This window comes from Colobus angolensis, unplaced genomic scaffold, assembly GCF_000951035.1.
Source record: "Colobus angolensis palliatus isolate OR3802 unplaced genomic scaffold, Cang.pa_1.0 Scaffold2, whole genome shotgun sequence".
NCBI lineage: Eukaryota > Metazoa > Chordata > Mammalia > Primates > Cercopithecidae > Colobus > Colobus angolensis.
This window is the reverse complement of record NW_012115154.1, coordinates 3,107,930-3,121,947: the sequence shown is the minus strand read 5'-3', so window position 1 is coordinate 3,121,947 and position 14,018 is coordinate 3,107,930. Positions and strand designations below refer to the sequence as shown.

The window sequence follows — 14,018 nt, the reverse complement described above, 5'->3', positions numbered from 1 at the left end:
AGGTGGATCACCTGAGGTTAGGAGTTTTAGACCAGCTTGACCAACATGGTGAAACCCCGTCTCTACTAAAAATGCAAAAATTAGCTGGGCATGGTGACACATGCCTGTAATCCCAGCTACTCAGGAGGCTGAGGCAGGAGAATCGCCTGGGCCCACGAGGCGGAGGTTTCAGTGAGCCAAGATTGTGCCATTGCACTCCAACCTGGGCAACAAAAGCGAAACTCCGTCTCGGAGGAGTGGTAGGGGGGCGGTGGGGAAGAAGAAGAAGAGAAAGAATGTTTACAAAGGTGGTTTAGATGTTTAGTAGTTCCAGACAACTTAGAGGGTTTTTGTTGAATGTGTGGAGAGATATAAAGGTTTGGGAATGTGTTAATGGAATGTAAGCTCCAGAAAAGTAGATTTTTTTTTTTTTCAGTCTGGCTCACTGCTCAATCACCAGAGTGGAAATAGTGCTCGGCATATAGTAGGAACTCAGTAAGATTTGTTAATGTGTTAATGAATAAGTGCGATATCAGGGGAATTTCCTAGATGTCATGGGTATCAATAGCTCTTAAAATTCATTTATTTTTATATCACCATATCTATTCTACATAAAGCAATGCAGCACCATATGAAACATAGTACCTCAAGAAAAAAGGGTCAAACAAATCTATTTCTAATTATCATCAGCTAATGCAATGGTAGGAAATTTTTTTTTTTGCTTGAGAGCCAATACAAGAAATAAAACATTTCTGGGTTGTATTTTTTATGTATATTTTTACATTAATATAATTTATGTTTTTAGAAAAGTTCTAGGTTTACAGAAAAATTGAGCAGGTAGTACAGAGTTCCCATACACATGCCCCCATTCCCTGCATAGCTTCCTAAATTATAGTAGGTGGTACATTTGTAAATTAGACATCTGATAGTATGTGGTACATTTGTTACAACTGATTAAACAACACTGATACATTATTAAAAATTATAGTTTACCTTAGGGTTGACTCTTGTGGTATACATTCTATGAGTTTTGACAACTTTATAATGATATATCTCCATCATTACAGTATCATAAATAGTAGTTTAACTGCCCTAAAATTCCTCTGTGCTCCATCTATTCATCCTTCCTTTTCCCAGAACTTCTGGCAACCCAGTGTCATATAGTTGGGATCATATAATATGTGGCCTTTTCAGATTTACATTTTTCACTTAGCAATATGAATTAAAGCTCTGCCATATATTTTTATGGTTTGACAGCTCACTTAAAAAAATCACTGAATAACATTTCATTGTCTGAACATATGTTTCTTTATCCATTCACCTACTGAAGGACATTTTGGTTGCTTCCAGTTTTTGGCAATCATGAATAAAGCTGCTGTATGAATGCAATCGCTGGATCAAGTGTTGAGTTCTTGTTGCTCCTCATCCTCACTGGCATTTGGTATTGTCAGTGCTTTGGATTTTAGCCATTATAATAGATGTGTCATGATATTTCACTGTTGTTTTAATCTGCAATTTCCTAATGAAAATGATGTCAAGCATCTTTTATTTTTATTTTTTTCACGTGTCAAGCATCCTTAGACTTACTAATTTTTTCCTTTCATGGATCATGATTTTGTCATATCTAAACAGTCATTACCAAATTCAAGAGAGTTTAGATTTCCTCCTATGTTATCTCTTAGGAGTTTTATAGTTTTGTATTTTACACCTAGGTCTATAATTCATTTGGAGTTAATTTGTGTGAAAGGTGTAAAGTTGCTTCTAGTTCACATTGTTGCCTGTGGATGTCTGGTTGTTCCAGTAACATTTGTTGAAAAGACTTATTTCTCCATTTAACTAGGGATTTTTGTTGCTCTTTTTTCAAACACCATTGACTATATTTGTCAGCGGTGACAAATATATTGGATATATTTCTGTTTTGTTTTATTGGTCCATTTGTCTGTTCTTTAGTACTGCACTGTTTTAATTGTGTAGCTTTATAGTAAGTCTTAAAGTCAAGTAGTGTAGGTCCTTAGATTTTGTCCTTCTTTGTTAGCTATTTCAGGTGTTTTGCACACCCATACAAATTTTGGAATTAGTTTGTCTATAGCCACAAAATAACTTTCTGGGATTTTGACTGGAATTACATTGAGTAAAAAATCATGCCAGGAGGAACTGACATCTTAACAATATTGTCTTCCTATCTATGAACACAAACTCTCTCTCCATTTATTTAGATCCTCTTTGATTTCTTTCCTCAGAGTTTGTAATTTTCCTCATATATATCTTACACATATTTTGTTAGCTTTAATCCAAGTATTTTAAATTTTTGTGCTAGTGTAGATGGTATTTTGTTTTTAATTTTAAATTCCAGTTGTCCGTGGCTGGTATATTGAAAGGCAATTGTATATTAACCTTGTATATTTAAATCTTTCTATAATTATTAGTTTCAGGGTTTTAAAAAATTCTTTGATATTTTCTACATCGATAATCATGTCCAGTGTGAACAAAGATAAATATTTTAACTAAATTAAATTTAAAATACAACTTATCAATATTTGTAGAATGGTGCACAAGCAGTGCTTAGAGGGAAATTTATAGCATTTAATGCATATATCAGAAAAGAAGAAAGCTTTAAAATGAACAACCCAAGTGTCCACATTAGGAAATCAGAAAAAGGAGAAATAGAGATGTAATGCAAGCAGAAAAAAAGAAATAATTTAAAAATCAGAGAAACTGAAAACAGGGAATCAATAATCAATGAAAACAATGCTGCTGTTTTGAAAAGATCAATAAAATAGAAACATCCCTAGCCAGGTTAACCAAGAAAAAAGAAAGGACACAATCTGCTAACATCAGAAATAAAAGAGGGGTCATCACTACTGATGCGATTGAAATTAAAGAGAAAAAGAAGGAGTAGTAACAACTGTGTCCTCACAAATTTTATAGCTTAGATGAAATAGACCAGCTTCTTGAAAGACACAATCTACCAGAACTCACACTGGGAGATACATAGATCTAATAGATAGATATATAGATCTACTAGATCTATATCAATTAAAGAAATCGAATTGATAATTAGTGACCCTGCAAAACAAAGCACAAGTCCCAGATGGTGTATTGTGGATTCTACCAAACATTTAAGGAAAAAATAATACTAGTTTTCTAAAATCTGTTCCAGAAAATAGAAACAGAGAGAACACTTACTTTTTCTAAAAGGCTAGCATTATCCTAATACCAAAAGCAGACAAAGATACTGTCAGAAAGAAAAACTACACCAATATGTCTTAGGAACACAGGTGCAAAAATCTTTGAGAAAATATTAGCAAATTGAGTCCAACAAGGAATAAAAAGAATTATAAACCATGACCAAGTAGGATTTATTCTAGGTATGCCAGGCTGTTTAAACATTCAAAAATCAGTTGATGTAATCCGTCACTTTAACAGGCTAAAGCAGAAAAAAAAATTATGTCAATAGGTGGAGAAAAAGCATTTGACAAAATCCAACACATAATCATGACAAAAACTCTCAGCTAACAAAGTAGTGGGAAACTTGTTCAACTTGGTATCTACAGAAACCTTATAGCTAACATTATACATAATGGTGAGAAACTAGATGCTTTCCTGCTTTGACTGGGGACAGGACAAGGATATCTTCTCATAGCTCTTCCACTCAGTATCATACTGGAAGTTCTAGCTAATACAGTCAGACAAGTGCTATAATATGGTTTAGCCCTTATGCTTTGTCCCCACTCAAACTCATATTGAAATTTGATTCCTAATGTGCCAGTGTTGGGAGGTAGGGCCTAGTGGGAGATGTTTGGGTCATGGGGGTGGGTCCCTTATGAATGACCTGGTTCTCACTCTTGTGAAACTGGATTAGTTGTTGTGATGATGGATTCGTTCCCACAAGAGTGGGTTATTATAAAGCAAAGATGCCCCTTGGGTTTTTGCCTCTTCGCCTGTGTGCACTTCCCCTTTGACCTTCTCTGCCATGTTATGATGCAGCATGAAAAGCCCTCACCAGAAACTGAGCAGGTGCTACCGTTGTGCTTGTACTTCCTTACCTGCAAAACCATGAGCTAAAGAAACCTCTTTTCTTTATAAATTACTCAGTTTTAGGTATTCTGTTGTAGCAACATTAAACAGAGTAAGACAATAAGAGAAGCAAATAAGAAGCTATACAGATTGATAAATAAGAAAACTCTCTGGGTTGTATTTTGGAAATAAACAGACAGACATACAAATATATGTGTGCATGCATATTTTTATAACTACAGTAATATGTATACACACATATTTATGTTTTTAAGCATATTTTAATTACCTACCATTAAATATTTTCCTTTTTTGGCTAAGAAACTACATAACTAGTTTATTATATTTACCGCAGTATCTGAATGAATGTGCATTAGAAAACATTTTTTCATTAAACAAGATACCTTTTAAGGTTGCTTTATCTTTTTTATATTAATTATAAAATATTACTTGTTCTAGTGGCACTATTGTATTCTCTATAAGGAAATATTTTCCATTGCAAATCAGAAAATGTATCAATGCTTTTAAATCAAAGAAACTTCTACATTTCCTTATTTTGAAACACAATGCACCTTTTTAAGCAGCAGCTATAAAAGGAATTTAAGTTTCATTTGGAAAATTTCTCCTCTGCACTCACAATTTAAGTTCCAATGGATTTTATTTTACTTTGCTTCTCAGACACAACTACAAGGTACTTATAAAATGGCCCTCCAGGTAAATTTACTTGTCTTTATTTCTGTGTTAGATCCAGCTTAAAGAGAGCCAAAGGCAAGAGGACACACTGAGGTTAATTCACTGCAGGCCTTAAACTCCTCATTTGTAATATGGAAACTCCTAAAATTATATAGAAGGCTGCCACATATGGTTAGAAAGTTAAGGGTTTCTCAATACTGACTTGATGTGTTTCACTTATGCCATCATAGAAGGTAACCAAATTTATGAAAAAATAAAAGTAAACAAATTTTTAAATAATAATTAATATATCATAACTGTTGCTCATATCAGCCTTGATTTTATGACACAGTAGGCATCTATACTGAAAGGTCTATGTTTTAAATTGCTTTATAATAGTATTTTCTATTTAATATACGCTTATTCTTCTAAAAATCAAAGACATTGACTGGTAGGCTGTATTTTAAATGTCTATTTCCTATTTATTAGAAATGTTTTTATTAAGATGAATTATTAAATTGACAGTATCCATTAGAATCATAATTTTTTAGGCCTCAGGAATAATTTAACTAAATCTTTCTCACAAATAGGAATTATTTTATTAAGTCCCATAGCAGATGGTCCTCCAGCTTTGGCTGAATCCTTTCTGTTTGTTTTGTTTTGTTTCATTTTGTTTTTTGAGACAGAGTTTTGCTCTTGTTGCCCAGGCTGGAGTGCAGTGATGGCACGATCTCGGCTCACCACAACCTCCGCCTCCTGGGTTCAAACGATTCTCCTGCCTCAGCCTCCCGAGTAGCTGGGATTACAGGCATGTGCCACCATGCCTGGCTAATTTTGTATTTTTAGTAGAGATGGGGTTTATCCATGTTAGTCAGGCTGGTCTCAAACTGCCGACCTCAGGTGATCTGCTGCCTCGGCCTCCCAAAGTGCTGGGATTACAGGCGTGAGCCACCATGCCCGGCCTGGCTCAATCCTTTCTCTAAGGTACTAACTACTTTCCACTAACCCTTCTTAGACTCATTATTAGGGAGTTCTTCCTTTTATTGCCCTGAAAGTCAGCTTCACCCATTTTTCACCCATCACTACTGGTGTGGCCTTGCTTTCTTAAGCATAGAATGAAGCTATGCCTTCTACATGTTTCTGCATGCAAAGTTCTTAAAATATTTGGATGCTTTCATTTGAAATTGGTTTATATCTCTGGAAAAAGTAGATGGTGATTATGTTCCTTTTTAAAAAGGGCAATATACATAAGTAGCACATTTGTAATATTTCTGCACATGTAAGGATGAAGCTTTCTTCAATGTGTATCAGATGTTACAAATTTCCAAAATAACCAACATGGAATGATTCTGCAACCTCAAAAAACAGACTCCAGACTCCTGTAGAATATTGATTGGTCCTAGGAAATCAAGTTTATGTCCCAATTTACCATAAATTCCTGAATTTCTTAAAAGGTATTCTAGATAGATAACATATGATATATATTATTTATATAGTATTTTACAGCACAAAGTTATAGAGGATTTACTTACACGTTATCTTATTTGATCTCACTTCTATCTCTTATCCTAATTTAGAACCACATTTAAAAGTAAATCGTTTTCAAATACCGCATGTTCTCTCTTACAAGTGGGAGCTAAACAAAGGGTAGACATGGACATAAAGATGGAAACAACAGGCACTGGGGACTCCAAGAGTCAGGAGGAAGGTGGAGGAGAGGGGTTAAAAAACCATCTGTTGGGCATTATATTCACAATTTGGGTGATGGGTTCAATGGGTGCCCAAACCCCAGCATTATGCAATAAATCCATGTAACAAGCCCTCACATATACCCCCCTGAATCTACGAAAAAAATACTAATAGGGAAAAAGTAGGTTATTTTCAAATGTTCCATCAATAGAGGATAGACTGAGTAAATTATGATATACCCACACTGTGGAGAACTACACAGAAATAAGGAAAATCCCTATGTACTGAAAAATCTACAGTGATTTCCAGAGTATTGTAAGTGAAAAGAGCAAGATATGGAACAACACTGATGGTATACTACCTTTTGTATAAGGTGCAGGATATGAAAATATGTAGTTATTCACTCATATTTTCAAAGTAAAAGAATAAGTAAAAAAAAAAAAGAAAATAGTTACACATGGAACAAGGAAGGAAACAGAGTAGAGAAGGGGAGATGGGCTACAACACTTTTTTGAATGTTCCCTGTTATATAGTTTTGATGTTCTTATGTAAACATGTTATATAATTTAAAAACAAAAAAATTAATAAAGTTATTTCTAAAAATTAATATAATCAAAAACAAAGACACTTAACTGTCAGACTGCTGGCATAGCCACATAGAGAAAATAATCTCTCCCCTTTTAAAAGCTACTTTATACGAAGCTTAAAAAGAATTACAAAGAAATGTTAAACTGCATTCACTAGTCATTTTATTGGTGGCATTATTATGGGTATATGATAGGAAAAGGAAGAATTAGGTAAATATTTACCCTAAAGTAATTAGGAATGAAGATTTTTCAGTATAAGAGAAAAGAGAAGTATAAAAAATAAGGAAGAATAAGTTCTATAATCTTAAATTTGAACTGGAAATATAATTATGAAGTGAAGATTTTTTCTCATGAAAATACATATTTCCTAACTCAATCCCCTGGGGAAAAAAACTAGAAGCAATAATAACTATCATCTAGGCTATGTTATCTAAATATCCCTTTTCACTGAAAAGAACCAGGACTTTTGAGAGAAATGGTAGATTCCAGTTCTGGTGCAGGAAATGTACAAGATGAGCCTGGGAAATCCTATCATGGCTGAAAGTTACTGAAGACTATGAGAGTCATGTCAAAAAACACAGGCCAACTTAATCGGTCTTGTATTGTCAAGGTTGGGGAAAATTTGGGCATTCAAATAATAATGACTGAAATTGATTAGAGTACATCAAATATTATAAAAACAAACTCATGAGCTCAAAATGATACTCTGCATCTGGAAACAAACATATTAGTCACCAGGGAAAGTTGCAGGGGCACTAACTCAAGACTGAAAAATGTGTAAATATAAGGGAAGAATCATACATTTGTTTTACCTTTCCTGTAAGTACTGTACTCACCTATAAGTGGGAGCTTATAAAATTAGTACATTCTTTCTTCCAACTATATTCCCCTGGTATTGAATTTCCCAGTTATTATTCATTACCTTTTATTATACTGCTTTTGTGTCATCTCACTTCTCTGTGGGTAGTGACAGCATAAGAAATAATTTGAAGAGAAGAAAAGAAAAAAAATACTATAAGACTAATAGAAAACAACAAAATGACAATAGTAAATCTTCTATCAATAATGACCTTAAATATAAATGACTAAACTGGATCAAAGGACACAGAATGGCTGAATGGATTAAAAAAAGAGGATCCAACTACAATCTATCTACAAGATACTCCCTTTAGATTTAAGGACATACATAGGCTGAATTAAGGGATGGGAAAATATTCCATGCTAAAATGGCAACTAACAGAGAGCAAGAATAGTTATAGTTATATCAGATAAAGTAGACTTTAAGTAAAAAACTGTCATGAGAGACAAAGAAGGATATTATATAATGATAAAAGGGTCAATCTACTAGGAAGATATAACAAATACAAGGGTCAATACACTATGAAGATACAACAATCACAAATATATATGCAGCCAACATCAGAGCACCTAAATATATAAAGCTAACATTGATAGAACCAAAGAGAGAAACAGCAATATAATGATAGCAGGAGACTTCAATACCTCATTTCAATAATAGAATATTGACATAGATGATCAATAAGGAAACAGAGGGCTCAAACAACATTATAGACCAAATGGATCTAACAGACATATACAGAACATTGTACCCAACAGCAGCTGGCTACATAGTCTTCTCAAGCACATCTGGAACTTTCTCCAGGACAGATCACATGTTAGGCCACAAAACAAGCCTTAACAAATTTAACAAGTATTATTACTGACCATAATGGGGTGAAACTAGATAAATAGCAGAAGGAAAACTGGAATATTCACATTCACAAGTATAAAGGAATTAAACAGCACAATCTTGAACAATGATTGGGTCAAAGTAGAAATAAAAAAGGAAATTAAGAAAAATTTGAGACAAAAATGAAAACATAATATACCAGAATTAATGGGATATAGCAAAAGCAGTACTAAGAGGGAAATTTATTGTGATATATGTTTATGTTTAAAAAAGAATAAAGATTCTCAAATAAACGACCTAACTTTATACCTTGAGGAGACAGAAAAGAACAAAGTAAGCCCAAAATTAGCGGAAGAAAGGAAAAACGAAGATTAAAGCAAAAATAAAATAGAAAATAGAAAAACAATAGAAAAAAATCAGTGAAACTAAGAATTAGTTTTTTGAAAAGCCAAAATTGACAAACTCTTAGCTAAACTAATTATGAAAAATGGAGAAGACTCAAATAAAATAAAAAATGAAAGAGGAAACTTTATAGTTGATACTACAGAAATAAAAAGAATCATAAGAGACTGTTATGAACAGTTGTATAACATCAATTTAAATAATCTGCATGAAACAGATAAACTCCTAGAAACATACAAATTACCAAGACTAAATTTTGGATAAATAGAAAGTTTGAACAGGCCTATAACTATTATGGAGATTTAATCAGTAATTGAAAATCTCCCAACAAAGAAAGCCCAGGATTAGATGGCTTCATTGGTGAATTCTATCCAACGTTTAAAGAATAATTAATGCCAATCCTTCTCAAACTCAAATAGAAGAGGAGCGAACTTTCAGTTCATTTTAGGAGACTAACATTAACCTGATACCAAAGATCTAGATAAAGATACCACAAGAAAAGGAAGCCACAGGCTAATATCCTTCATGAACATAGATACAAAAATTCTCAAGAAAATACTAGAAAACTAAATGTAACAACACATTAAAAAGATTGTCCACCATGACTAGGTGGGATTTATTCCTGCGATGCAAGGATGGTTCAATATATGCAAATCAATTAATGTGATAAACCATACCAGCAGAATAAAGGATAAAAATCCATGATCCTCTCAATAGAGAAAAAGTACTTGACAAAATTCAACATCCTTTCCTCAACAAACTGAGAATAGAAGGAAAGCACTTCAACATAATATAGGCCATATATGAAAAGCCCACAGCTAACAGCATACTTAATCATGAAAAACTGAAGGCTTTTACCCTAAGATCAGGAACAAGGCAAGGATGCTCACCTTGCCACTTCTATTCAACATAATACTAGAAGTCCAAGCCAGAGCAATTAGGCAAAAGAACAAATGAAAAGGCATGTAAACTGGAAATGAAGAAGTAAAATTGTCCCTGTTTCCAGAGGACATAATCTTATATATGTATATAGAAAACCCTATGGACTCCATTAAAAAAAACTGTGAGAACTAATAAATAAACTCACAAAGTTACAGGTTACAAAATCTGCATACAAAAATCCATTATGTTTCTATATACTAATAATGAGCTATCTGAAAAGGTGATTGGGAAAATATCCCATTTACAATAGCACCAGAAAGAATAAAATAGGAATAAACCTAAGACTTGTATAATGAAAACTATAAAACATTGATAAAAGAAATTAAAGAAGACTGAAATAAATGGAAAGACATCCCCTGTTGGTGGATCAGAAGACTTAATATTGTTAATATTGTTAAAATGCCCATACTACTCAAAGTGATGTACACATTCAATACAAACACTATCAAAATCCCAATGGCACCTTTTACAAAAAATAGGAAAAACAGTTCTGTGATTCATATGGAATCACCAAACACCATGAATAGCCAAATCAAATCAATCCTGAGAAAAAAGAACAAAGCTGGAGTCATCACTTTCTCTGATTTCAAATTAATATCACAAAGCTACAGTAATCAAATGAGTATGACACTGACAAAGAGAGAGAGACATCTATACTTACAGGATAGAATACAGGGCCCCAAAATAAGTCCACACATATATGACCAAATAATCTTCAATAAGGGTGCTAAGGATACACAATGGGAAAAGAATACTATCTTCAACAAATAATGCTGGGAAACTGGATATCCACATGCAAAAGAATAAAATTGGATACTGTACAAAAAAAAATCAACTCAAAATGGGCTAAACACTTAAATATAAGACCTGAAACTACAAAACTTCCAGAAACGTAGGGGAAAAGCTCCACGGCACTGATCTCTGCAAAGATTTCATAGATACAACACCAAAAGCATAAGCAACAAACCCAAAAATAAACACATGGGACTACATCAAACTAAAAAGCTTCTGTACAACCAAGGAAACAATAGAGTGAAAAAGCGGCCTACAGAATGGAAAAAAATATGCGCAAACTATACATTTGATAAGGGGTAGTCTCCAAAACATATCAGGAATTCCTTCAGCTTAATAGCAAAACCCCCTATAACCTGATTTTGTTATAAAATGGGCTAAGTACTTGAATAGATATTTCTACAGTAAGAAAGACACACTGGTCAACAGGTATGTGACAAAGTGCTCAACATCGTTTATCAGGGAAATGCAAATTAAAACACAATGAGATATCACCTCTTGCCTGTCAGGATGGCTGTCATCAAAAAAACCAAAAGACAAGTGTTAGGGAGCATGTGGAGGAATTGAAACCCTTGCACACTGTGGTGGGAATACAAAACAGTGCAGCTGCTACTGAAAACAGCACAGAGGTTCCTCAGAAAGTCTAAAAATAGAACTGCCATATGATCCAGCAGTCTTCTGGGTATTTATCCAAAAGAACTGAAATCTAGACATTAGCACTCCCATTTTCATTGCAGCACTATTCACAATAGCCAATATGTAGAAACAACCTAAATATCTTTTGACAAATGAATGGATAAAGAAAAGATGGCATATCCATACAGTGGCTTCCTATTCAGCTTTAAAAAAGAAGGAAATTCTGCAATATGTTAACAACATGGATAAACAGCGAGGACATTACACTAAGTGAAATAAGCCAATCACAGAAAGACAAATACTGCATGATTTCACTTTTATGAAATATCTAAAATGTCAAATTCATAAAATAAAAGTCAAATGGTTTCTAGAGGGTTGTGGGGGAATGGGACTCTAATTAAAGGGCAAAATATTTCAGTTAAGCAAGATGAGTAAACTCTAGAGATCTGTTCTACAATATTGTATCAAAAATAAAATATTGTACAGTAAATAATTTAAGATGGTAAATTTCATACTAAGTGTTCTTACCACAATAAAATGAAAAATGAAGAGGTAACATTGACTCCAATGCTGGAAGAAGAAAAGCCATGAAACATATTCTTATCATACTGTCTAGCAACCATGCTCCTTGATATCTACTCAAAGAAGTCAAAGACTTATGTCTATACAAAAACCTGCACATGGATGTATACAGCAACTTTATTTATAATTGGCAAAACTTGGAGGCAACCAAGATGTCCTTCCGTAGGTAAACTGATATATGAACTGGGGTACATTAAGACAATGGAATATTACTGAGTGCTAAAAATAAATGAGCTATTAAGCCATGAAAAGAGATGGAAGAAACTTAAATGCGTATTACTAAGTGAAAGAAGCCAGTGTGAAAAGGCCACATACTGTGTGCTCCTACCTATATGCCATTCTGGAAAAGGCAAAACTATGGAGACAGTTTAAAATATCTGTGGTTTCCAGGGGTTAGCAGGGAGAGATGGTTGAATAGGTGGGTTCTTAGGGTGAATCCATACAGTGAAAACACTCTGTATCATACTATAATAGTGAATACGTATATTGTACATTTGTCTAAATCTGCAGAATTAACACCAAAAGTGAAGCCTAACATATACAGTGGGCTTTGGATGATAAAGATGTGTCAGTGTACACTCATGAACTGTAAATAAGTACCACTCTCGTAGGGGATATATGGGAACTCTCTGTACTTCCCATTCCTTTTTACTGTGAATCTAAAACTGCTCTAAAAAACTAAAATGAAGTATATTAAAAAGAGAAAAACAAAAACAATAACCAAACAAAAACCAATTTCATATGTCTTTCACACCTAGTACGCTATACATAGTAATGTTCATGTTACTTGAAAAAAATAATAAATGAAGTCTTAATGAAGTCTGGCCAAAATAATGGGCATGGAAGAAATTTTCCACCACTTACAGTTGGCATTTTCAGTTGAGAATTGACAATAAAATGCTGGTATAATTATGAAGCACATAGTAAAACAGCACAACAAATTGCATTACTTCAGTAGCCTTGAGTTACCTAGACTCTAGATCCAATGTAATGTCTATCACAGGAGTGTCTGAATCCTCAAAGACTTTTTCCAGTGTTATATGTCTTTCCATTTCTTCTAGTTCTTTCAGGCACCGATAATACTAGGGAAAAATAATACATGAGCTCACTACAAAATAACTTTATTTCCTAAATAAACTATTTGAGTATTTATAGACACCAGGAACAACTGTTACTGGCAAATTAAGTGCCAAACCCCCAACAACACTGTTGGGACATTAAAAGGCAAACACTGCATAGGCCCATAGTCAGCTTATGGTATCTGATAGGCTGGAGTCTGATGCATTACCAAATGCACTTTGCTTACCTTGGTCCGGTCGGGATCACAATAGTCCAAGAGAGAATCACAAAAATGATATCCCATTGATTCCAGGTCTTTTGTGCTGAAATGAGTGCCTCGTTTATTACCTAAAACATCCATAAGTTTATCCACCCTTGAGGGTAAGTTAATAACTTTTCTTAGCAGGTACATTGCAAAACAGAGTATAAACAAAACATTGATATGATTCCATATCCTGTTCTTTGGATTTTCTTCTCCAGGGCAGGTTATTTAACAGCTCATTGCTTTCCCTTGTCCCTTTTCCACCATCTGGACCAAAGCTGATTTAACATACATTAGTATATGTTGTAAAGGCAGAAAAAAATTCAGTAAGACAGTTATAGAATATTTGGTTGCCAGTTAGAAATGGTGGTAATAATCACTTTGAGAAAAACTCGTGTAAAGATTTTATGAGAAAAGATTTTCATCATCACAAATAATGTTATATCAGTTTCAAAGTGCTTTTAAAACTAGCTGGAAAGTACATATGTGGATTTCTAGGACTTTAAGTTGATACATTTTTCTGATAATGTGACAATTATTTTAAAATGGAGTATTGTAACCATGTTAGGATATGCTAGATGTAACTAAAAGATTTCTTAAATGGGACTACAAAGCACACTTTAATTTTTTGTTCAGGGAACCAAGTGCTTTCATTTAAACATATATTGACTCCCAAAAGTCCATTTTGCCTTGCAAATAGCAAATCCAA

General features: G+C 33.7%; 1 protein-coding gene across 1 annotated transcript in view; it reads right to left on the bottom strand.

Annotated features, from left to right (window-relative positions):
* AGBL3 (ATP/GTP binding protein-like 3) overlaps positions 1-14,018 on the bottom strand; it is a 122,173-nt gene that overhangs the window by 56,138 nt on the left and 52,017 nt on the right. Inside the window, exons 10-11 of the mRNA XM_011941245.1 lie at positions 13,295-13,395; positions 12,958-13,070 (exon numbers count right to left, since the gene is read on the bottom strand). Of these exons, the coding sequence (XP_011796635.1) occupies positions 12,958-13,070; positions 13,295-13,395 (214 nt within the window). The remainder of the gene's footprint in view (positions 1-12,957; positions 13,071-13,294; positions 13,396-14,018) is intronic.